General features: G+C 35.6%; 1 protein-coding gene across 2 annotated transcripts in view; it reads right to left on the bottom strand.

The window, feature by feature from the left end:
• Window positions 1–26020, bottom strand: part of chd8 (chromodomain helicase DNA binding protein 8) — a 77661-nt gene that overhangs the window by 33616 nt on the left and 18025 nt on the right. For both annotated transcript variants that reach the window (XM_060873932.1, XM_060873933.1), the window contains 22 exons: window positions 24075–24186; window positions 23134–23337; window positions 21590–21658; window positions 21451–21506; window positions 21243–21360; window positions 16880–16963; window positions 16626–16763; window positions 15905–16026; window positions 15301–15544; window positions 14250–14426; window positions 11748–11891; window positions 11557–11655; window positions 11034–11193; window positions 9795–10005; window positions 8892–9087; window positions 7715–7885; window positions 7320–7610; window positions 5921–6141; window positions 3423–3625; window positions 379–535; window positions 202–291; window positions 12–115 (listed from right to left, as the gene is read on the bottom strand). In XM_060873932.1, coding sequence (XP_060729915.1) covers window positions 12–115; window positions 202–291; window positions 379–535; window positions 3423–3625; window positions 5921–6141; window positions 7320–7610; window positions 7715–7885; window positions 8892–9087; window positions 9795–10005; window positions 11034–11193; window positions 11557–11655; window positions 11748–11891; window positions 14250–14426; window positions 15301–15544; window positions 15905–16026; window positions 16626–16763; window positions 16880–16963; window positions 21243–21360; window positions 21451–21506; window positions 21590–21658; window positions 23134–23337; window positions 24075–24186 — 3371 coding nt within the window. The remainder of the gene's footprint in view (window positions 1–11; window positions 116–201; window positions 292–378; window positions 536–3422; window positions 3626–5920; window positions 6142–7319; window positions 7611–7714; window positions 7886–8891; window positions 9088–9794; window positions 10006–11033; window positions 11194–11556; window positions 11656–11747; window positions 11892–14249; window positions 14427–15300; window positions 15545–15904; window positions 16027–16625; window positions 16764–16879; window positions 16964–21242; window positions 21361–21450; window positions 21507–21589; window positions 21659–23133; window positions 23338–24074; window positions 24187–26020) is intronic.

Below are 26020 nucleotides of genomic sequence, written 5' to 3'. Positions count from 1 at the left end.
CAACTGCTCACCATGTTTGAATACACCAATAAGCAAACATCGATCAGCCTCTGTATCCCACCAGCCTGATGGAAAATCCTGCTGTTCCATCTCAGGCAGCCAAATGTCAATATCCCTGAATAAAGCATCATGTCAGTGTGTGCAAGCCCTCTGAATAAATGTTTGAAAAAAAATCTAAAATACAGTACTGCTGTCTCAGACCTGCTGTCAGCACCATCAAGTATAGAAGTCACATGTTCGCCAATAACTTCCTGTTTCAGGTAGTACAGCATACGTACACGCAACAATACCCTGAGAACAAGAATCATTATCTATAAGTGAGTTTGCAGGGTTAAAGGTCATCTTGAAAAGGATCGACATTAAACAAAGACTAGATACTTGTTACACTGGTGTTTGAGGTGCTTCCGATAGCTGTCATCCAACAAAAGGGTATCTGGATTATACTTCCGGATCCAATCTGCCTTTTGCACATCAAAAGAGCTCTGAGCCTTAACTCTTTTCCCTTTTCTTCCACGAGGCACTGGGATGGACAGACCTGTGAGAGGGAAAATTAGTGTGTGAGACCTGCGAGAGGTAAGAATTGTAACCCCTTAAATATTTTTATAAAGAAAAAGCACATTTCTGATTTGCTGTTTTTACTTTTAAAAGTGGCAAAACAAAAACTTCCTCTTTCACTGGTAAATAAATATGAGGTAATTAAGTGATTAAGGTTCTTGGCTGCCAATCAGGAAGTTGTCAGGTCCAATACTAGCACCAACAAGTTGTTGCTGATGGGCCCGTGTGCCAAGCCCTGAATCCTCAACTGTGACATCAATAAATTTAAGTAAGAGAGCCCTGCATGGAACACCTAGAACAAAATTTGAAGGTTTCCTTCAATGAAAAGTATGTAATAGAAATGTTACTTTTACCAATAATTTTGTCATAGGTAAGCCCACAAAATGTAGTTCTCATAGTTTATTATATATTATAATAGAGATAGATATATATATATAAAATGGAATATGCATAGTAAACATGTGTATAAGTATCAAATGCATTCACCCCGTCTCTGTCTCTCTCACCCCTATCTCCTATACTTCTCTTTTTCATTTACATGACTTACAGGATGCAGCTGTCTACACTATTTCCTTTGCAGACAATAATCAAAGAAAGAAGTACATGGTGTGTTGCGTCTTTCTTCCTGCCAGCCTGCAATGGATACCACGGAGGAACAGTGTCTAAGCTGATTGGAATTTCATTCAGATAATATATAAACTAAAATTTAGAATCTAACAATATGCTATTATTTTAATTATCAAATAATAAATAAGACCTTAAGTAATTATTTTGTGTTTTATGGCCAAAATGGTTCACCACCCTGGATATGCTGACTCGACTCAGATGGATCTGCATCTTTGTATCAGATATGGAGCTGTCAAAGTAAATTAAATGTACTGATCCATAATATGTGCATTTCCGTTGCCTTTCTAACCACCATGAGTGGTTCATTTTTTTAATCACCTATTCCAGTCAGACTGAGGGTGAGTTGTTTCCTCCAGACTGGTAGTGACTGGCACACTCACGCTACCTGGGTATGATGCTGACCTTTTAAGATCTTGAGTGGCATATCTCACAATATAGTCTATGTCAAGGCCCTTTGTGCAGTGCCCAGTCATAGCATTGTGCTTTTGAACCTTAGTAAGGACCCCTTTGTGAACAGGTTAGAAATTCTACTTAGAAATTATCCCAAGAGAAATGTGTGTTCTACGGCCAATTTACACGTCTAATGTGTAAGGAAGTGTCTCAAGTGGTCCTCACCCTGGTGGGGGTGCACACAAGACAATCATCCAAACCAAACAGTATCCATATTTTCGGGACAAAGTGACAAGCATGCATCTTGTGAACTGGAATGCCTGTCCCTAGGAGGCAAATCTCAAAAAACATCCGTTCTCATAAGTGCTACATGAAAATATGCATCACACACACATATCAACTGGTATGAGCTAGTCCTGTGCAAACAAGATCATCTAAATTTCATCATGTGAAGTGTCAGGATTTATAGGAAATCCTACAGTATTTCACTTTGCCTGTGCAGGAGCTATGGAGAGCCACAGTTAAATGCAGTTAATAACAATGTTTAACTATACAGTTATTTTGTTTTTTCATCAATAACTTAGCAATAGATAGCAAGCAGATGCAATCTTCAAAAAAAGTCATAAAAAAGTAAATTTGTAAAAACAGGGGCTATCCATGTCAGATCTTTCTAAAATGATATTAGCAAGACTTAAATGTGTGGTTAACAATCATTACATTATGGCAACATTCAGCTTATTCAAATGTGTTGAGTGCAGGATATTCAATCTCTATCATAATTAATAGCTTTATTTGCTCTGTCAGGAAAAAAAGCACATCAGAGGTGCACATCTAAACCACTGATATGGTTAGTGAGAGTAAGAGCAATACAGTTTTTGTAGAAAAAATTCTGGATGTTTTAGATGGGAATCCCCTACTCGGCATTAAAGCCATCACATAGGGGCAAATTGGTGAGAACTCTGTGGCATAACTGCAAAGCTAACACTTTGAGACTTAAGAACAGGAACACTTTTCACTACATATGAAACTACTGCATCACATGTCTAACAGTTTCACTTCCTCAGTGAAGGAAAAAAAAAACTTGAAATAGCCGATTATAGGACACTACCTTACAGCATGTAAAATTAGCAAGGGGCTACAGCAATGCTAATTTAGGAGCTCTAAGAGTGCTAGTTAGGTGCATACCACAAGCCAAGGTGCCAGCATTAGAGGTAATATTAGGATCTTAAGCAAGCATAGTTTTTTTTTCTTTTTAAAGCAGGCTAAACCAATTGTCAGCTAGCCGCAATCCTCACTCTAGGATCCTCACTCAACCCTAGTCCTTACTCTGATTCCGCAATATCAAAACTGTCTGTTTTCTAAACTAAACAAAAATGTGGAAACACTAGGTTTGTTTTAGCAACCTGGATAACAAAATCAGATTATACTGAATGCATAGAAAGCACATTTGATCTAAAGCTAGGACTGGTAAACTCTTTTCTTTTCTTTAGCATTAATATCAATCCATTACCAATCCTACAGCAGGAATGCAACACTTATTTTGACACAATCAGGAAAGACAAATGCAATTTAACACTGTGTCCCTGAAACCCACAAAAAATGCAAGATTTAGTTTAATATGAATAGATTTCAAGCCTGTACATACCTAAAACAACTACTTCTCCTTTCAGTATACGCTCCTGATAAAAAGCAGAACTCCCAGGTCTGATGACTATTATCTTTAAAATTTATTTTTAGTGGTTTTCATGTAACCCATGCCTACCTCTTGCAATTCCAGCAAGGTGCACCAAAAAGTAAATGTTTTAATACATCATGACTTTTCATGGCTGTGTGGTGTTTTCAACTCATACCAGAGTGGTTAAGAAGTGTGTGTGGTTCCTGGCCATTCTCTGGTGGAGTGATGAGCTCCCATATGAAGCTTTTGATATTTTCATCTCCACGGTAATGCAGCAGACAGAAGACCAGGATGACCCTGCAGATGGTCTCCACATCCTTTTCTCCAAGACGACGCTTACATCTAGCATGGGAAAGGATATCATGCCACCGTCCCCAGCTGGACACAAAGGAGAAAAAAGGCTGAACATTCCAAAAAAAAAAAAAAAAAAAAAACCCAGAAATAAATAGTACTAAGACAAAAATAGTACTATAACTAAGACCACCCTAATTCCTGACTATGTTTATTTCTAGTGGTTAGCTGTATTACATGTCAAGTAGGGCTGGGCGATAAAACGATACCGATATGTATCGTGATAAGACACGTCATCGATAGCGATACAAAATGTCCTTGATAAAACGTTCTATATTTTTCATTATTCGTCGGAAGAAAACAGGTTGCGAAGCAAGTTTGGTTGCATTAACAAAGGCACTCACTTTCTGGTAACCTAGCAACTTGGGGAGTGACACTAATAGCCAAACATGTAACAGTATCATGATTGGTTGCACCATATCGTTGTCTCGTGCTGGTGCTGGATTCCTCTTCAGGAATCTTCGGCGACTGATGAGCAGAAAATGATCCACAGCGAGCGAGACAATTGTAAATAAAAGAGGAAAAGTCAGCTTGCCAGTACGGCAGTTTTTTGGATATTATAACTAGGGCTGAAACGATTCCTCGAGTAACTCTATTACAAAAATTATTCGAGGCAAATCCCTCTGCCTCGAAGCCTCTTTTAATTGATTTTAAAGCTCACGTCACGTGAAGTTAGCAGTCTTTTGATTTTGAGGCAAGCCTCAGTTCTGAGCGTGTTGATATGCTTATCTTTCTTTGTTGCAATCACATGCTCCTTTAAAGACTTTTAAAGCACACACTTTGAGAGAGAGAGAGAGAGAGAGAGAGAGAGAGAGAGAGAGAGAGAGAGAGAGAGAGAGAGACTTTTATATTCTGATTTATATATGCTTAAAGCACTCCGTGTGAAACCATGCATGGACTCTAGGTCCAAGTTCCTGTCCATGTTTTTTGCCTCTTAAATACCACAAAGCATTCCAAATTAGACAGTAAAGGTTTGTTATGCCTGAGCTGTAGATTTAGAATCTTTTAGTTCTGAAAGCTAAGTTGCATGACTTAAAGGCAGTATTTGTATTATTATTACTATTTATTTTAATGCCTTAGTTTTGATACTTTAAAAAAGTAATTTGAAAATAATTTTTTTGTTTTTGCATCTCAGAAAAGGGTTCATTTAAAACCCAGAATGTATGACACTTAAATGTACTTAATTCTTCTCAGTCAACTTTTTGTCATTGTTCACAGTACAAGTAGACAGAGAAACAATGGGTAATATCTCAATGTTTATTTTTGATAGAAAATATTGTTGTATGCATTGCATATAAAATGCATTTAAAAAAGTTAATTTTTCTAAAAAAGGAAACCAATTAGTTGTTCATTTTAAGAGACCCGATTTATGTTCTCTTGTATATTTAATATTGCTCTTTTTAAGCAAAAATTAAGCAAAAATACATTTTTATCAGATTACTCGATTAATCGAGGAGATTTTTGGTAGAATACTCGATTACTAATGTATTCAAAAGCTACAGCCCTAATTATAAGTCTACGAAAATATACTTTAATAGTTCAACTTCAAGTATGATTAGAGTAAGAATAACGAGTTACTTTTTCATATTTCTGCAGGTTTTATATTTCAAACAATGTTACTGTACTGTATCAGGTTTGTTTTTTATATTACAGATGTATCTCAGTCTACCTCAGTTTTATTTATGTTTACAAAACACTTTATTCACCAGAAGGTGAACAGCTAGTGAACTTCCTAGCACTAAACTTGCACTAAATGCTTAGGTTTCTCTATGTTTATATTTAACGCTTTGCACTATTTTATTACACTTTATTAAGCATTTCTTACATTTTCTTTCATTTTGCACCTTAAATGTTAAGAGAGAAATGTTAAGTGTTCATTGTGACTTTAGACTTATGTTTACATTTTAATTATTTGAGTTTTCCTGGTTGACATTTTTGTCTTAATAACTGAAGGGATTACGATAACAGGAAGGTTAAGTTTAAAGTAAAAATGTTTAATTGTAATATATTTTTCTCCTGTTCCTTATTTTAAATGGGCCATAAAAAAAGTTCAATAATTATCGATATCGACCAATATGAAACACTGATATAGTAAACTGAACACGTGATACAGTTTTCGGCCATATCGCCCAGCCCTAATGTCAAGTATTATGTACAATAGCTTTCACAAAAAAGGTGAAAGTTACTGAAACCTACCATAAACATGGTCGCAGATGCAAAAAATTATTAGAGGATCAAAACAACACTAAATTCACCTATACCTGCTATAGCGCTTTAGAAACATTAGGGTGCATTTTCAACAACAACAAAAAACGCTGGTACCCGTAAATCAGGAGGTGTTTCTCCACTCTGAAGCAGTCAGTTCGGCCATACCCACCACCCGAGTGACGTTCAGCACGCCGTGAGGCTCGAGCCTGCCGAGAATTTTGGGGTGGATACTCATCATCACTGTCCAAGTCTGAAAGCTCACCACTTTCCCCACGAAGAGTAGAGTACTGACGTGTCTGCTTTCGTACACGTGGAGTATCAATCACAAGGGTATTCTATAAACAATGAGACATAAAGGAATGAAGAAATAGGATGTAAGTAGGAGATAAGGCATAGAAAGTTAGATGTACTGAACTAATTCTTACTGACTTAATTCTTACATATTAGATAGCACATTGATCATGATACCCATATGTGCTTGCTGAACATCCTTTTCCAAAGGCATGTCATTAATATGGAGTTGGCCCTCTGTTTGCTGCCAAAATCCACTATTCTTTTAAGGTTTTGCACTAGATCTTAGAATGTTTGTAGATTTGTGCAAATTCAAGTACAAGAGCATTAATGAGACTGGTGTTTGGCAAGAGGCATGCCATGCAATATTATGGCAAGGACAAAATAGATTTAGGCTAGACCCCATAATCCCAGTGAAGGGAAATCCTTAAATGCTACAGAGTACAACGTTATTCATCTGCCTCCAACTTTGTGGAAAAAGTTGTGAATGGCCAATATATGAGGGTCATGGCCTCTCCAAAGGTATTAGAATAGCAGGCCAAATTCTTTGTTTTTTTTGCAATGAAGACATTCGTGTTCGAGATCAAAAGATGTCTCATTTATTGGATTGTGATAACTTCACCTCTCCCCTGTAGAGACTGTGGTTGAGGTCAGTACGTGTTTTGGGGTGATTCTTAACAAAGACTGTGGAACACAGCTCTGAATGGTTCAATTCTTGGTTTGAACCCTATCATGTGTTTAAACAAACAATCTAAAAGGGCACAGCTACCCAACAGGAAACACCAATTAGACACATGATCGATTATTTGATCACTTAAAAAATGGTGGGTTCAATCAAAGGCTGCAATCTTGCAAGTTGTTCAATACATATAGGGGCAAGCAAGAGGAAAAGAAAATTGAAACTCCAATCTATCATCTCAGTCATCTTTTGATCGCAAACCCAAATGTTTTAAATGTATAAGAATAAAAATTATTGGCCTTGTATTTCAAATAATTCCAGAGAAGACAATGGATAAATGGACAGGCAGGCAGCCAGACATGTTGATGTACACAGTATATACTGTGTTTATCAACATCAGCATGTCTGTCTGCCTGTATATCTATCTATCAGCTTAAGAGAGAGAGAGAGAGAGAGAGAAAAAAAAAAAAATAAAAAAAAAATATTCACCAATTCATGTTCCCATAAAAGGAAAACGATATTTAACAATAAACAAATTCATACCTTCCTATTTATGGTATCCAAGTCAATGTCTGCTTTCTGAGCCCACTTCTGCCAAAATTCTGGGTCATCAAGAGCAATGTCTGTCCTATTTTCAGATGCCACAAAGCTGGCCTTAGAGAAGGTGGATCCCTTGCCCTCACTCTCAATAGTGATAGTTGTGGCTCTCCTCTGAAGGATCTGGTCAATGTCTTCTTCACAGAAACGACTGCCCTCATCATTCTCATCCATAATAGCAGCATAAGCTCCTTTTCTTAGCAAATCTTCAATTTCTTTCTTGGTGAACTGTTGAACCTTTTAAAAAATAAAAAATAAATCAATAATTATTTTTGATACATGTTTTGATGTGACCCATAAAACATAGAAAATATACAATACATACAAAATATATCACTTACCCCATTGACATTATTGTCTTTATTGCTACTCATGCTTTGAAGCACAGCCCTATCCAGTCCCAACTTCAAACTAGCCTTGTCCAGCATCTCCCTCTCATAGGAGTTTCTGGTGATGAGACGATATACCTTTACCGCCTTGGACTGGCCAATACGATGGCAACGTGCCTGAGCCTGAGAACAGAACCACCAGAGATAGACTTAGTGATCAGTCTTCCAAAATAAATCTAACAAATAAAAATAACATTTAAAATGGCTTTGAAGTTGTAAGGTAATGATATTCAGGAATAGAACACATTCCAATCGTTTGAAGGCATTTTAGCTTTTAATGCTGAGGCCAAGTTTTTACATACACCTCGGCTAACAACGTTAAGCTAAAATTTCAAACCAAACGCAACTCCACACCAGTTTTTATTAAAAATATTTGGTGCGAGCCACAGTGTTCAGGAATGACTCAATTATACAAGTGTTTAATTCTGTAATTAAATGATGTATCTGGATTTTTTTTTTTTTGCATGCTAACAGAAAGCGCTCTCATTAAGATAAGAAATTTGTATATTGCCTTCTAATTTCTGGCCAATACAGGCTAATTTCTTGGACATTTGACAATCACACCTATTCCTGTACTTCTTGAACATTCCATTCGAGAATTACTCCCCCTCCATTACTATAATACTACTTTACTCATCTGAGAAGACATTCCACTAGAATCGGGAACAGACTTTGCAAACTGTAATTAATTATTTTTATATACAAATTAAAAAGACTCAGTAGCATTAATAAATACAGTAATGTAGGGGTTCCCAAACAATGGGTCTTGACCCAATGTGCCGTCACCTTGTTTACAAATGGGGTTGCAAGAGAAACCCAAATATGCTCTCTTTTTTCTTTCAATTATTTTACAAATAAATATTAGAAACTTCAAAAAAAATTGTCTGATAATATCTGAAAAAGTTAGAGAGCACATTTAGACAAGCCACAAAAAAACCTGAATATATGCTCTATTAATGCCTCTATTAAAATTAAAAACTTGTGCTCAGAGACCCAGAAAATCAAACTGCAAGCAGAATGGACAAAAACATTAACTGTTAAACCATAAAAGGAAACATAACTATTATAATTATATTTATTATTATTAAATACATTAATTATATTAAGTGGAAGCTGTGAAAAATCTCACCTGAAGGTCATTCTGTGGGTTCCAGTCAGAATCGAATATGACACAAGTGTCAGCAGCAGTCAGATTAATACCCAGTCCTCCAGCACGGGTACACAGCAGAAAGACAAACCGGTCTGAGTCTAACTTACTGAAGCGATCAATGGCTGCCTGACGAAGGTTTCCTCTTACTCGACCATCAATGCGTTCATAGAGATATCTGTTAAAATTAAGTAAATAGTTGTGATTGACATCTTGTAACCAATCCAAGAAAATAAACAAAAGATCTAAACTTAGCCCCAGTAAACACCTTTATGATCATTCGAAATGCTGACTCTGCCCCAGGCCTTCTCACTCAACATCAGTACCTAAGTTCAGTAAAGATCTTGTGGCTGAATGAGCAGATCCCCAAAGCCACATTCCAAATCCTACTGCAAAATCTTCCCAAAAGTCTGAACGTTCTCTTTCTGGCCACAGAGTTGTTTCAAATGATTCTCTCTTCTGACAGTATAGTATCTTTTGTATTTTGCATACATAACCCTTTTGATATATATCGATTTATGTAAAACATTATCATGTAACATTTGTTAAAAATTATTATTATCATTAATGTATTGCTGTATATTTTATAGTGAAACTGAAGAAAAAAAAAACATGTGAGAGCAAAAGTTGCAACTAATGTACATTCCTTGCTGAAAGTATGGATCATTTGTTTTCATTTGCTTTATAAGCTTCACTTTCTGAACTCTTGTGCTTTCTTGACAGAAAAGTATACATATCTTAACAATATGAAACATGATCTATACAGTTAACCGTTTCAGGTTATATAAAGTGTAAGATTGCTCTAACAGAACCATACAGCAAATTGGGCCTTTTAGTTTAACTGTTTTCTTTATTATTAATATTATTATTATTATTAATTAATACCTCTTGTGGATTAGATAATCCTCTAGAATGTCAAGACAGCGCACCATCTGGGAGAAGATAAGTACTTTGTGACCACCAGCCTTGAGACGAGGCAGCAACTTGTCCAGAAGTACCAGTTTCCCTGCTGAGCGCACCAAGGCCTGAAGGTGGAAGTCTGGAGCTGAGGAATCATACACCTCTCTAAGTTCAGCCACTATTTTCTCTTCAGCACCTAAACAGATACACATAAAGCATTAAAAAGTGAAACAATAGGGTACTTATGTCCAGTAACTTAGGGTTTACTAACATCAAATGTGCTGCATTTGATCAAACGACTTCAGGTGAGAAATATTTACATGCATCCATTTCACCAAGCCACATTTGATCAAAACTCCTTCCAATGCATTAAGATACACTGCACATTGTCTGCACATAAGTGCAAAGTTTTAAAGATCCAAAGATTAGGTGCATAAACAACTCATAACAAGGATCAAAACAGGAAGTGATCAAATGTTATGAGCCATTTTACAAATGCACAATGCAGCAATCTTCCTGTTGACTAAAAATCACCTGCATGTGGTTAAACACATTATCGAGAGGGTTTTCTGAAAGATACAACAGGAAAGAATTTGCTCTATTATTGGTAGAGCACAAGTCTTTTGCATTTAAAAAAAAAAAAAAAAAAAAAAAAAAAAACACACCCTTTGACACTTTTTCATTGTAGCTTTGAACAAATGTTTTAAACTCATGGTATCTTAAGTATGTAACTTAGTGAGCCAGCATTAATGTATCCAATGTTAGAGATTTAAGCACTTATGTACGTCGCTCTGGATAAGGGCGTCTGCCAAATGATGTAAATGTAAATGTAAGTATGAATCCCATGGCTGCCAATAGCCATCTGTGACCAAGAGTCTAAGAAAGCATAACTGGCCCCTGATGGGAAGGACGGCACTATTTTAACCCCAACTGGGAGTTTAAATGTGTAGAACTGTGCATAACATCCTCCATAGCTACTATAGCACTATATCACACAGCAGGAGCAGTAGTTTGAAAAGCTGAAAGGTTTCACTTCCTGTGTCTCTTGTATGAAAGCATTTTAGTCCTCACTCACCATTCTGTGTGATGGGGTGAATTAGCTAATAAGTGAGCATTGGTCATGACTACAATTCAATAAAAATTGTTTTGAAACAATTATCAGTATACTAGCCAGATACAAGATGCATAAATTACCTAGAAATAAACAGGAATTAGGATACTGACCTGTGATTAAATAAGGGTGGTTGCAGCATTTGCGGAGCTCCATCATTGTGTTAAGAAGATTAGGGACATTGCTGTTATGATTAGCTCCCATGCTCAAGAAGCTGAAGTTCCGCTCTAGAATAGCACGGTAGTACTTCTTCTGCACGTCAGTCAACTCCACCTAAAGGAAAAATAACTTTGTATTTGGTATTTCAATAATTAACTCTATCCTTTTACAAGTACAGTGCAACAGTGACACCAATGTAGTGATAATACAGCACTGTGTCTAAACTTTGTGTAACATTTATATTTATATAATCACGACACAACATCCATTTCTACACTGATGGAAGAAGTCACTAAGGTTACTTAAGTTAGGATATTTTCGGATACTGGTCAGAATATTTTAAAAGTTTTGAGCTTGAATTATAACTAAGACTGGATAGTGTGCTGTAAACCTCCTAGTTACTGCGTTGACATTCAGTAACTGACATTTTATGGATTCAAATAATAAGCACGGTGTGTAATCTACTAGAACTCGTACCTCAATAATGGTCTCCTGCTTTGGTGCCAAGTTCTTTTCCACATCCTCTTTCAATCTGCGTAGCATCATGGGTTTCAGAATAGCCTGCAATTTCTGTACCTAATGTGATGAAAAACATATGCAGTGATATCTGTTTAGGATCTTTTTAAAGTATGTATAATATGCATGTGTGTGCACATATGTTAGTATACCTGCTCCTCTGTTTTGAGATTGCCAAATTCACGCAGGAACTCTGTCTCTGAAGGGAACTGGGCAGGTTCTAAAAAGTGCAACAGACTGAACAACTCTTCCACAGTATTCTGCAAGGGCGTGCCTGTTAACAGCACTTTATGCTCCTGTAATCAGAAAGTAAGTGATTGATTACTGACTGACAGTACATTATCCTATGAACAATAATCAACTTGAAATAGAAAGCATGGTGAGTACCGAATAAATTCAAGTTGAATGACAGTAGACAGTACAGTTTTTTTGCAAGAGAATGGGTGTCATTTTGTGTCTAGACTCCCAGGGTGTTTTTAACCTTGACACTGTTGTTTCAGAGATTTCTGTAAAGGTGGGTTTTGGCAGAGTTTAAATGCAAAAACACTACACAAATAAAAGAAAACTGAAGAGAGATTGGTCTCAGGTAATGCACCTAATGTGGCAACATAAAATGTACATTTGCATGTTGGCTGTTGGCATATGACAACTATTTACAATTAGTTCATAATAAATATGATCAGGTCTATACATCACCTTTTTGGCACAATATAATTGGTAGCATACCTATGCTAACAGCGATACCTGATACTCAAAGTCTATCTCAGAGTGCGTTCATGTCAACGGCAACATTCAGGAGTCAACATTCAACGTCTCATTCATTGAGTTTTTAGGCATTCACTACATGAATCCAAAGAGATATACTGTAAAAATTGTCAGAAGGAATCTTCTCTAACTCTGATCTGATAACAGATATACTTATTTTAACACTTCTGCAGCAGAATCACATTTTACCTTTATTTTGGTACCAAATAAACTTTGTAGTTTTTGAGAAAAAAAAATCATTTTAAATTAAGCATGTCTTAAAAAAAAAAAAAAGGCTCAAAAATAGGCCTCAGGTGTTAGACGCCAGTGCTGAATACTTAACCAAAATTAGACAAACAAGCCACAACAAGTGTAAAGCAATATCCATGGTTTGTTTTGAGTGGTGACGAGGTAAATCTCACTGTACTGAAAATAAAAAATAGCTGAACTTTATAATTCAAATGAGAATATCTATAAAGATTTATGGGTTTAATTGGCAGAACTATATTTAAACAGGCTGCTGATTATCTCTTACATGGACCAGAAAGAAGTTTAAATAGAATCTGTTTCTTTAAAGAGCTGGCAAGGTAGAGCAACACACTGCAATCGTCCAGAGGTTACAAAAGCATGCACTCATTATTTTTGTTTCTAATAAAGAGGTTCTCTCATTATATTTTGATGTCTTGGTTTTTCACATAATGAATAGTTTTACCGTACAGATGCTAGTTACACTTCAGGACAGAAGTTAACATTGGGCAAAAACAATCAAATTAAATATTTTCACAACTTCACAAGTTTAAATACACCATGTTTTATTTAGGACAATTAATTGTTAGAACTTCAAAATCAAATCTTAGGGAGATTTCTCACAAAAGTTATATAATGTAATTTTTTTTTTTTTTTTATATGTAATTTTTGCTGTTTCTCTCACAGAATGGTTAACACAGTCAGGGTTGGAAGCTTCTTTGCTCAAAAACACTTTCAATTCAGTTCACAAATTTCCTTTGGGATGAGAAAACTGCTCCAATAGGCTGGTGATCACCTGCAAACTTCTTCCATTTTTTGTATTGTGATTTTTGCTTAATTGGACAACAGCCTTTCAGACCATGTCAATGTTAGAATCTAATAATGGTGGCACATACTTTACTAACTGAAGCCTCAAACTCCTTTACCAGTTTGTTATTGTCTTGGGGTTCAAAGAGGAACCTTTCAGGTCAGATTTTGTTGTAAACAGTGTGTCTCTGTGGTCCTAAGATTCCAACCCTAACCCTCTTGCATACAAATGTCTGTATAGACGCTTGGGGTACCATCAGTGGAAATTATTCCTAAGAAGCAACTAGAGATCCACACATTTTTATTTCTGAGGTCTCAGATGAATTACTTGAATGCAACTCAGTGTCAAGGGCAAAAAGGCATTAGCTCTAATACTCGCTTAGATTAGTTTCTTCTTGCTTAGAAGAACATTTCAACAAACTGACCCCTTTTACTAGCTTTGCTTTTATACAATAATGCCCCATAAAAGCAGATAAAATTATGTCATGTCATTTTCCTATATCTAAAATAGGAAACCATTTAACTGAATGTAAACCAAAATATTTGGGAACATGATTCAAACAAAGTGATAAGTTTTCGATTAGATTTTAGCTCATTAGAAAAATTTATTAGGTTATGTTCATTCACTGGTGATTCCAAAAGTAACTGAGTCAGGTGGGTGGTGCATTATTGGCTGCTAAATTGACCTAACACAAGTAAAAACAAAATACACTTAGAAAATATGTGAAAACCTTAATGGCTTGGTGGTTATAAACCATCTGTCATTCCTTGTTTGACAAATAAGCTTGAGTGCAAGCAACAAGCACATCACAAAGCATTAGTTAATAATGCACCATTTTCTATGTCTTCTCACTCACCAAATTCAGCATCTTGAGGCTGTCAAGCAGTTTGCAGTTCCTGTTCTTCAGGCGATGTGCTTCATCAATGATCACACAACGCCAATAGATCTCCCTTAGTTCTGGGCAGTCAGACAGAATCATCTCAAAGGTTGTGATCAGAGCATCAAATTTATAAGCTCCTGGAATGAGGTGTCCCTTAAGTCAGGAAAAAATATAACCAATTGATTGACATTCAAGCAAGATGAGCAACCATTTAAACAAACATTTCGACATGTCACTGAATTCCATAATACAAGAGATACACAGATAAAAAGGCATTAGAGCACTGTTCATAATTTGAGGTATATACTCCTGCTCATAATAAAAAGACCTATTCTCTGGTCTGGGTTTAAATAAAAGGTAATATGAAAAGCAGATACATTGTCAACAAATCCAAAGAATATTAAACATGGTAATTAATCATGCATAAAGTAATCTATACTTACACAATTACATATGAAATTGACAAGCAAGGCTAGATCTCTACAATTAAATATACAATTAGTAAAGCTAGACATCTTAAATGTAGTTAATAGTAACCAATTCCATGTAGTGGAAATTAGTTACTTACTATACTTACTTACTGAAACTGAAGTCACCTAACAGTTTTAGATTTTCACCTAAAACATGACTAACTTAATCAGCTGAAATTAATTTTTAATAAAGTATGTTTGAAAGTATAAACTTTCACTTGAGCACATTTTGCCTGGATGCTTTTATTTTAACATTTTAAGTAAAAGTAAAAAAAAATTTCAGTGCTTTTTTCCACCCTTGCCAATTTCTAAATTATATTCTCATTATATTGAACAAAATATAGTTACAATTAATTCACAATAATTTAATCCTGTGTTTACTGAGTTTAATGTATGGAACATAGCAAAAACAAGTGTCATAAGAATACTAATACCCATTTGGTGATTGCTTAAAAATATCTAGAATTTAATAATACATTTACCGAAGCAAGACCATAGAAAATGTACTACTTTTGCAAACATCAGATCACATTGTGTGTACATGCACAAAAACCAACCTTTTCATCTTTGCAGTACATCTCATACTGCTGAATCATTTGTCTGCTGGCCAGGCTGCCATGATAGACAATGGCGTTCATTTCTGTCCATGTGGAAAACTCCCTTTCCCAGTTTGTGATGGTGGAGAGAGGGGCAATTATCAAAAAGGGTCCTTGGACTCCTGTAGCAAATACTTCAGAGAGAAGGGCTATTGACTGGATGGTTTTACCAAGACCCATCTCATCTGCCAGGATACAATTCTGCCTAATAGATGTTCATGCAGGGAGAAAAAAATTAGGAAAATGTTGTATGCAAATAAAGTGTACATGTAACAAATTAAGAATTTAGATACATAGAAAATGCCCCAAATACAAATTGGACAAGACTGATGTTAGAGGATCTCTGCACTAAGGACTGATTCTTTGTTAATTTATAAAAGAAAGATATGAGTGTTTTCATAATGCATGTTAGCTGTAACACCAAAATGTCCAAGAACAATAGACATTGGCATGCTTCACAAACAGTGTGGAAATTTTAGACTAATCACATTTGATTTATGGATATGTAAGTAAAAGCTGTGATCATAAATATCATAAATAAATAAAATCCAGATTGATTCAGTACCTGTTATACCAGTTGAAAAGTAGCCAGTTGACTCCTTCTAGCTGATACTCTCTGAGGGTGTTTCCACTTAGGTATTCTCGTGATTGTTCCAGTTTCTTCCATGCACTTGCGGGTGGGCGGGACTAACAAAAAAATTTTGTTTTTTAGGAAAAATATCAGTTTTAGGATAAAAATAACAGACAGCAATTAATTTTGATATATAGATTTGTTTCATAGTTGAAGTCTTAATTAGGAGTCATAAAACGTTTTGGCATACAAAGAAATTGTCAAATATTTTGATGTCCCTCTTTCTTTCTCTTGCCCTCCAGACTTGCCTGATTCACTCTGTTGCTTAGAGCTTCTGGAACTGTAACTAACCCCAAACCCCATGTAAATCATAAACGCATGCAAATGCTGAACAATTTTAACACACTTTGTATTGATTGATAGCATAGGATCAGTGTGAAAGGGTAATAATTCATAATCCCTCTATCCAGTGTCACCCAGTGGATGATGGGCTCCCTTTTTGAGTCTGGTTTCTCGCAGGGTTTTGACATGTCATCTAAGAGAGTTTTTGCCACAATTGCCTCTGATTTGCTCAACAGGAATCTAATTCTAAAGCTACATTCCAATTTCTGCAAACCTGCAGTAAAGAGCACTATACCAATAGACGAACTGATTCAACTGGAATGTAGCTGAACAAATTAAAAAAGCACAGTCACTAAACAAATCTAGAACTTACAGGTCTCTTGACTCTGGGTTGGCGACTCTGAATCCTTTTAAACTCCTCCACCTTCCCTTCATCTACATCTTCTTTCAGCTCCCATGTAGCATCCTCATAGGGCAGAGAGCACCACTTCACTAAGTAGTACACCACCGGCTATAACAGAACAGCAGAAGAGAAATTTCACTTCATGCAGACAAAGACTTTCATAACAAATTCTGGCCAATACCAGATGTCAAAAACATTTTTTTGCTGGACCAAAAAGTACCAACCTCTCCATTTTCTTTGTCCACACTATGAGATTCATCCAGGATGCGGTCCACCTCTATATAATCTGAATTGAAGGGCTCCTCATCCTTATATAATGACAAAGAATTTTACAACAATAATGTATGCTGGACATGACATGTGTGCCACTACACCCTCAAATGCATCATTTCCATACACAAAAGCATAGAGTATGCTATCTTGTGTATACAGTGGGGAAATAAGCATTTAATATGTCACCATCTACAAGACAAAATAACTGATGAAAAATAAACTAAAGAGTGAAATGCTCATACAAACATAGTAAACTAGTATCACCTAGAATCCCTTTCTTTTGGTGGTGCAGATACTGCTGTAATAAAATTGTTTCAAAATGATCTGCTTCCTAACATGAAGGATACGTTGAAGTTATGAAGTATAATTTAACAGACAGAAAATAGTAAAATAGTTATTCTGCCATTTATTTTTTAGATACACATTAACATATTGGCAGTGAAAATACTCACCAATAATCATGACTATTTACCGAAGGCAGTTGTAGTAGGGCAAAACTGAGAAATAGAATGATGTTCACACTTCCACACATTTGCAGATGCATAACTGACTCAAATACTTACAAACTGAACCACATGTGGTTCATTTAAATACACATGAAATATAAGAATCTATAGAAATAGTCATTCCAACAATTACTCACTAAATATACTTTCATATCGCTTCTTTTTTCTATTATTATTTTTTTTTTTAATGACTTAGGTTTTTTTTGTTTATTTCTGTTTTATATGTAGTCTAAGGAGGAGTAGACGAGGTTTTAATTTCTGTATACTATATATAACTACGTGAAAAGAAAATCTTGAACCCTGAATTACCAACAAGTATATTGTATATGAATGAGGAGATATTGGTATTAAGTATTTTAGTCTGCTAAATTGACTTTTCAATTTGACACAAAATTCACAAATACAGAAAGATAGAGAAAAATTAAGCCTTCCTACATACTGATAATACCATCTGAAGTCAATTTGTAGAAGAGAAATCTTTAAAGAGAAATAAACATAGCCATGATTCCATAGGCAACTGCATGAACCAGGCTCAAACTGCTGCAAATTTTAACTGAGAGCAATTCATAATACACTGTCAATAAGATACAGCATAAAAACAACATCAAAATGCTAAATACCAAACCAACATTTCAACACAACACTACACTTTTTAGTCTTTTGGAGGAACAAGAATGACCACTTCATTGACAGGTTTCTGTCCATCCCTTTTACTGAATGTATTTTCAAATTAGCAAAATTACGAAAGTCTTGACAAAGTAAAGTTGTCAAATACAAACAATAGAAAAGACTTTATACATCACAACAATGCCATCTAGTGGCAATCTTTAGACAAAATGGAAAGAAAACATCCAGGCATCCACTGGCAACTGCATGAACAAGACCTGCACTGGTGACATCAACAAAGAACATGTTCCAATATGTAAACAGTGGAGACCAAATCTAGCCATAGGGGTTGCAAGTTAGTGATTTCTGTGCCAGTCACAAGACCAGGTGGAAGCGGAGCAAAGTAAGTAGTATTGGAGGGGTATACAAACAAATGTTTTATGATGGTGTGGATAGGAAGAGTAATGGGGTAAGAGTGATCCTGTAGGATGATTTTGTGAGGAATGTTTTAGAGGTGAAAAAGAGTTTCAGAGCGGGAATTCAGTTTGAAGTTAGAAATTGAAGAGGTAATGTTGAATGTCGTTAGTGGTTATGCTCCACAAGTAGGCTGTGAGTTAGAAGAGAAGGAGAGATTCTAGAGTGAGTTAGATGAGGTGATGGAGAGTTTTACCAGATGGGAAAGAGTAGTGATTGGAGCAGACTTCGGGTATGTTGGTGAGGGGAACAGAGGTAATGAGGAGGTGATGGGAAGGTTTGGAGTTAAGGAAAGGAACCTAGAAGGACAGATGGTGGTGGACTTTGCTAAGCAGATGGAAATGACTATAGTTATCACTTATTTCCATAACAAAGAGGAACATAGAGTTACATATATAATTGGAGGTAGGAGTATGGAGGTAGACTACATTCTATATAGACAAGGCAATCTGAGAGAGATTGGTGACTGCAAAGTGGTGGTAGGAGAGTGTGTAGCCAGTCAGTATCGAACGGTGATGTGTAAGATGTCTCTGTTGGTCAGGAAGAAGAGGAGAGTAGATATAGAAAGGAAGATGAAAGTTGAATTCAGACAGAAGCTGAGACAGGCTTTGGGTGGTCAGGAAGAGCTTCCAGATTACTGGGAAACTACAGCAGAAGTGATCAGCGAGACAGGTAGGAGGTTAAGAGTAAGGACAAAGGGGAGATATGGATGTGTTGAAAGGACATGAAGGTAATTGGTGCGAGAGTAGAGGATGCAGAGGCTAGAGTTAGGTGGAAACAGATGATTCGCAGAAGAAACAGATGATTCGACCCCTAACGGGAAAAGCCAAATGTAGAAGTGTACAGTGGAGGCCAAAATTATAAACACATACTTATAAAAATTAGATTCTAGTTCTGAAATATTGTTAATCTTCTTCGCTCAAAATTTGTAGGCATATTTGATGTAACTGTTCCTTTAGTATGATTTACGAAATAACCAAGGCACTTCAACAAAAACCTCTGAAATCTGAGAACAGTAATCATTGTAGCACAAAAGTTTACAACCGAAATATTTGATGGTTACAGCTCTCAAAAATTTGCAGGAAGTGTAGAGGCCCTTGCTTCTTAAGACATCACTAGTATCTCTCACTGCTCTGGTGTGATGTTGGGCTTTGGTGTAATCTCTTTATCCAGTCTCTTCCACAGTGCGAAAACTGTAGTGAGCTTCTTTTTTGCCTTTTTTGAGATTTTCAATCGGGTTGACATCAGGACTCTGGGCTGGTCATTTCATTATTTCGATGTTCTTAGCTAAAAGAACTGCTTTAGCCGTTTGACCATTGTTTAATTATTTCTTAATTTCTGTCAAGAGTATACATTAAATCAGTATTGTTGATATTTCAAATTAAATAAGACACCTACATATTAAATTGTGTCCATTTGTTTGTGATCACATACTTTCACTAAACAACGTCTAATATAGTTTTCAGTACAAGTGAGCACATTAAAGAAATGTGAAGTAAACATGAGGGAATCAATCATTATTTCTCTAGGACAAAAACAATTGTATATATTTTCCACTAAAATATTTGATGTAAACTATCCGATGAGCAGATGGATGACTGGATGACATCCATTGGGCCATACTGCATTTTTTAATTCCTTCTTAATAACAAATATACGCTATAAATTTCCTCTGTTCTGTCTCCATACAAAACTAACAGAGAGAAACACCTCCACAGATCAAAGAGACAGCCAATATAATGCAAATGTGAATGGTGTTAACTAGAAATTCAGCTACAAAATGAGCAATAGGGCTGATTTCCCACAAAAAAAAAAAAAAAAAAAAAAAAAAAAATTTCAGTGTCTTAAATTTGTCCTCTAGTACATTTTTTATTTTCTATAACAATGTAAAAAGTTCAACATAGAGGTAACCCAGTTTGCTTCATTTAATTTATAGCTCAAATGTGTGCTGTGGTCGATGTTTTGTTTTAAACGTGGTTCACAAAAATCTCATTGCTACTATGCTTTATAGTAATTTTGCAATCAGTGCATCAGATTAAAGCATTTAACTATAAAACGTATACAATTATGGTCCACCTACCACAGTCTCACAAAATCCTGTGGGGAAACATTGACTCCACTAAACATGCAGCTTATAGTAGAGATGTTTAATGACAAGTGGGAAGCATGGCAGAGGACACCTTGCAAGGAATGGGCATGTTTTTATTGCAGTGTTTCACTCTGCACCGACCAATGAAATCTTGCACAGGACAGCAAAAGCAAATAATAGGCTTCTTTAATTTAACTCATTGTTTTGTATTAGGACTTCAATAAATGTCAGGAATGTGTTTTTGCTTCCCTGTGACATTGTTCTTGGAATACTAACTTATCAAAGTCTTTAAAATGTGTGTTTATTTTTTGGAATGGGATGATCAGCTGTCATCAAGCAATTACTTAAAAGACTTCACACTTAATGTCCATTTAATGAATGCATGCCAATAACTTTGCTACTGTCTCTTTACACTACAGATGGTACATTTAGCTTTTTATTTATGTATCTGACTAGAGTTAGACAGATAAACTATATTACCAGACAGACGTAAACAGCATTTCACGGCATGTCATATTCTGTATGTATGTGTACGTGACAAAATTTGATTTGATTAACGAAAAAAATCTTTGATGGTTTAAAATGTGCATATCATTGTTCAGTCAGCATGTATGTGTGCATTCTTAAATAAAAACAAACCTCTTGGAAGAAGGTTCTCATTAGGGACTGTTTAGCCTTAAATCTCTTCAGCTTCTGGTGGATTCTCTTGTCCCGCTCAAGTTGTTCCAGACTGGCCCATTCACAGTGCAAGTATGAGCTAGAAGTTATGATGCAAGTAAATTTAATGCGGCAGAAAATACAAGCAATATTATCATTTTATTTTCTAAAATAAAAAGCCAGTACTTACTAGTTTTTGTATTTGACAAAGAACTCCTCTACATTAGCATATTGGCCTGTAGATATCTATAGCAGGTAGAGTGAATATGTTGTTGAGTCAAATACAAGACAAGAGTTTCTGAGTAGGACAGTCATGAGTGCTAACTCACCTCCTTTTTGGTAAGGCGCATAGACAAAACTTTATCTACAATCGCAGCATCTTCTTCACTTGGGTTTTCCTGGGTCATGCAAAACATAAAATAAAATTAAGTTCAGAAACTCTGATGTCTCATCCCAGTCTAACAACCAAGGGTGGTGAGAAACGCATGCAAAACATCTTTTGTTTTCACACACACACACACACACACAAACGCACACCTTCCACAAAGTTATATATTAACATATGCATATAACACATTGTTATAAATAAATAATTTAAAATATTAGGCAGCCATTTTTCCTTGAAATCTAACACCAATCAGATATATTTAAGAATGACAAGGAACACAAAGTTATCAGACAGTATCATGAGTAGCAGGACTCAAGACTACCCTGAATGGTTTTATTTAAATTAAGGTAACTTCTGTTCTCACATTATTGGGACAGCCAATGTTAGACCTGGTAGAGTCTGGAGAAGTAGATTGCAGACACCTAGGAAGCAACTACATAGTTTCTAGAATTTCACACTTTAAACAGAATTTAGCATAAGCATAGGGCCAAGTTATATTAAACTTGGCACAAACAAAATCTTTTACTTGTTTGGCAAGACCTCACAACATGTATTCTAAGCAAGCAAACGTTCTGCAAAATCAGTAATAAATGAATGCAAGTATGAAATGGCTTCATTTCACTATCACATTCATAACCTTTATTTTACTATTTGACTACGGCATAGTGTACACACACACACATTCTTACACTCACTTAACAGGTTAAAAAAAGAATAAATCCATATATAATATGCACATTCACTGGTAAAAGACAGTGAGAGGAAGCTAACCCTCACTTTTCTCCCGAGAGATAAAATATTATTACGAGGCTCGGGAAAAGAAGCAAGCTATTTATGGTTGCACTTACAAATATGCAAATTTTAATTGGTGTCTTTAATAAAGAAGGGAAAACCTACATACACATGCAGACTAGTAGAGCTCAGATAATTCTACTTATACTAGTAATCATCATCAGCATCTTTATTTTTTATCTTTCATTTTCTGATATTCCACAGTTTTCTTGCTGCATGACTAGATGTTTGGTGTCTTACAGACTGCAAGAAAGACACTGACACTAAAACCCATGTGGTTTATGGTGCGACACATTCAAATTTTGACTTGGTTCTATGTCAACTTCTAAGTACACAAAATCATTTCCCACATCATTAAGTAATACACAACTGACTATATTCATTTGAAAATACAGGTAAGCTTATGAGGTAAGATCTGACTTTGTGGAAGGTCTCTGTATGCATATACTCATGCTGAAGTAAGTAACCAGGTGACTCACCATCCCTTGGCATTTATTAAACAGTCGGTATTAGCAGATTCAAGAAATATATATCTCCAAAATTTATCGCTTGATATAACTATAATTAATAGCAAAATCTGCCTAATCAGAACTTTGTGTGCATGTTTGCTTTAATATCTGACAGTAGTGTCTTCCTGAAAATGCAAACAACTTTTGAACAGTGCTGTGGCCAAAAAAAAGCAGTAAACTTTACCACAAAGAACTGCAAGCTGGGAAGGCCATCCCCTTCTGGCTCTTGGAAAGTAGTCGCCATAGACTGAGAAGGTCCTGCAGGCAATATGGCTGCTGGGGTGATTACATCTACTTCTTCACCTGGCTCATCTTCATCATCTGTGATTTTAATATCCAAATCCTCAGTGTACTTTTTCCTTTTCACTTGACGATTAGAACGTCTCATCTGTTGGGAGGGCAAAATTATGATCAACATGTTAACACAAACAAACATGGCCACAAGGAAAGATCTGTGATCTGAGTCAATCCACTTCAACAATAAACAAACCATAGATCAATCAATCAAATATTATTTATAGATGAACATACATTTAAGGCCCTGACAGCACTATTTGAAGGACAGTGTACTGTCTTTTTCTTTATGACTGTAGCTTAGCAAACTGTTATTCCCATGGCTCAAACTTCACAGATGTCCCAAATATCTTGTTATAAATATGTCCTTTATGTTTAATGATTCTATGTGAGAAAGGATAGCGTGGTCTGTCAAGTATCCGGCAAAATGCTGTGATCCCAATTTACAACAACTTAATTTGACATGACTCCTATTTAGTAAAATAATGAGCATAAAGCATTTGAAATGTGCTTGTTTCATTTCCCATCACTTTGGGAACAAAATGGATGCTCACACAACCATATTTAGTTATGACCACACTAAATAAATAAAATATTGTTTCAGTCCATGTCTTAATAAAAAAAACTACATTTTAGAAATGCTATGATATGAAATAGTTTGAAAACAAGAAATGTTCAGGTTTTACATGTATTCAGTGTTTGAAATTAATTCTGCAGTCAAGTGAGAATTTCAAATAGTTTTTCCATTTTCTGTCTTTTAGTGGACATGGAGGTATTAAGTGCAACCTGTGCAACCACCCTCATGTGCTCAGAACTAAGGACCAGCCTTACCTGAGATAGATCTTCCTGTGTAGAAGGTGTGGCTGGAGCGTTCAGTTCTCCATCTGAATGGTCTGAAGATGCATTTCTTTTCCTTTTTTTACCACCCACTAAAGTGATGGTGCTGGAAAAAAGCAAATTAACAGAACAAAATGAATTAAAAATGTTATTTACATAAATATGGATATATATTAAGATTCAGTACCCAGCCATATAAATGTAGAAAAAAAATGCATTGCATAATTTTAGTTAAATGCTTAATAGCTGGGGGGTGTCTTGTTTTGTCATCTTGCCCTCAGGCCTATGTCAAGTGGGCTAGACTTAAAATCAGCAAATCAGTTTAGTGGACCAATACAGAATTCTCTTAAATGTGTTCTATTGAATTATTCTGAAATTAAATTTTAGGGCTTCATACTGCACTTTACACTGGATTATAGTCTAACTCACACTTTTAACCCAGAATAAAGAAATGTTTAACACTTGTAATTTAAAAGTGGGGTTTAAAAAAAGTGGGGGTCGGTAGGTAGGTCTATATATTCAAAAGTTACCATAAAAGGTTTGTACTACATTCTCTGGAAAATCTTTGGGTAATTGTTAGCCTTTTTTGTCATTTTAGACTGAATAGTCTGCTGAAGATGCAAGACCAATGTGCTCAATTTGATTGGTAAATTTTCTACCTTGCTTTGCTATATTTTTTTGTTTTGTTTTGTTTTTTCTTTTCAATCAATTACATCTGTTTCAGGCTTTTTCAGGCTCCGTGTCATTTAAAAAATATTTCTGAAAACTTCTTCACTCTCTTCCATTCTCAGTTCAATTCGTAGCTCATTCTGTTCGCATTCATAAGAATATACAATGGTCCAAATGTTGTTTCCAAACAATAATGCCATTTTTCAAGATGATAATGATAATGTTAATGACATGATATCATCCAACCAATGTGGGAAAATTTGGACAGAAGGTTGAGAAGCAGGTTCCCTGCTTTAACATCTCTGAAGCATCTAGAAGATATTCTGCTAGATAAGTGGTGCAAAATTCCACTAGAATATATCCAGAAGTTGTATGAATCTATTCCAAGAAGGTTTTGAAGCTGTATTAAATGCAATAGTGGTCCTTATTAATAAAGAGATTACATATTTCATTTGTGTTTACATTATTTTCTCCAACCCCTGTATATGTAGTTTAAATCTCAGTAATTACAATATTCCCCTGTGAAATTACAATGCACTGCTTTAGACAAGTTTAATATAAATGTAAAATAAAGTAATGTTACAGAAGGATTCTGTATTTAGTAATTAGAGCAGTATACTGTAAATGCTGCTTACAGCAGCAGTGCAGTAAAAATAAGTGGGTGGCAACCATCTGCCAGTATTGTACTGTAAAATTTTTAGAGCATCAAAAGGTTTTAGATATACAGTTGATATATAAATTAAGGCCAACCCACAACTGAGATTAGCAATGATTATCTTCAGTCTGGCAAACTTGCTGGTTGCTATAGCATACACCAGCACTTCATTCCATTGCTTTTAATGATGGGTATCAGACTTGGGGATTCCCCAAAGTTCTCAGTGCTTGACCCACTGGCCAATATAATCTGATAGAAGCATGCTCTCCAGTTGTTTTGAAATTTTGACAATACAAAGATATACATGCACACAGAGTAATATCACAGACTGTCTATTCCCTCGCAACAAAAACAAGTCTGAAGACAGATATAAACACAGCACATTAAAATAAAAAACCTACAGCAAAAATGACTGTCTCAAGAAGTCAACTGAAACAGTGAACCAAGTCCATGACAGAAGAGCACGGTATGTCACAGGAGAACCATTCATCCACACTATGGCCATCACATGATTTAAACGCCATCCAAAAAACTATGTATTGTGCAGAAGGCAATCTACATGCACCAATTCAAAAATACTATAGATTTTTTTTAATGTTCTGAGAGAAAAAAATTC

The sequence above is a fragment of the Tachysurus vachellii genome, chromosome 7, assembly GCF_030014155.1.
Source record: "Tachysurus vachellii isolate PV-2020 chromosome 7, HZAU_Pvac_v1, whole genome shotgun sequence".
NCBI lineage: Eukaryota > Metazoa > Chordata > Actinopteri > Siluriformes > Bagridae > Tachysurus > Tachysurus vachellii.
The sequence above is the reverse complement of the archived record's forward strand: the minus strand, read 5'-3'. Positions and strand labels throughout refer to the sequence as shown.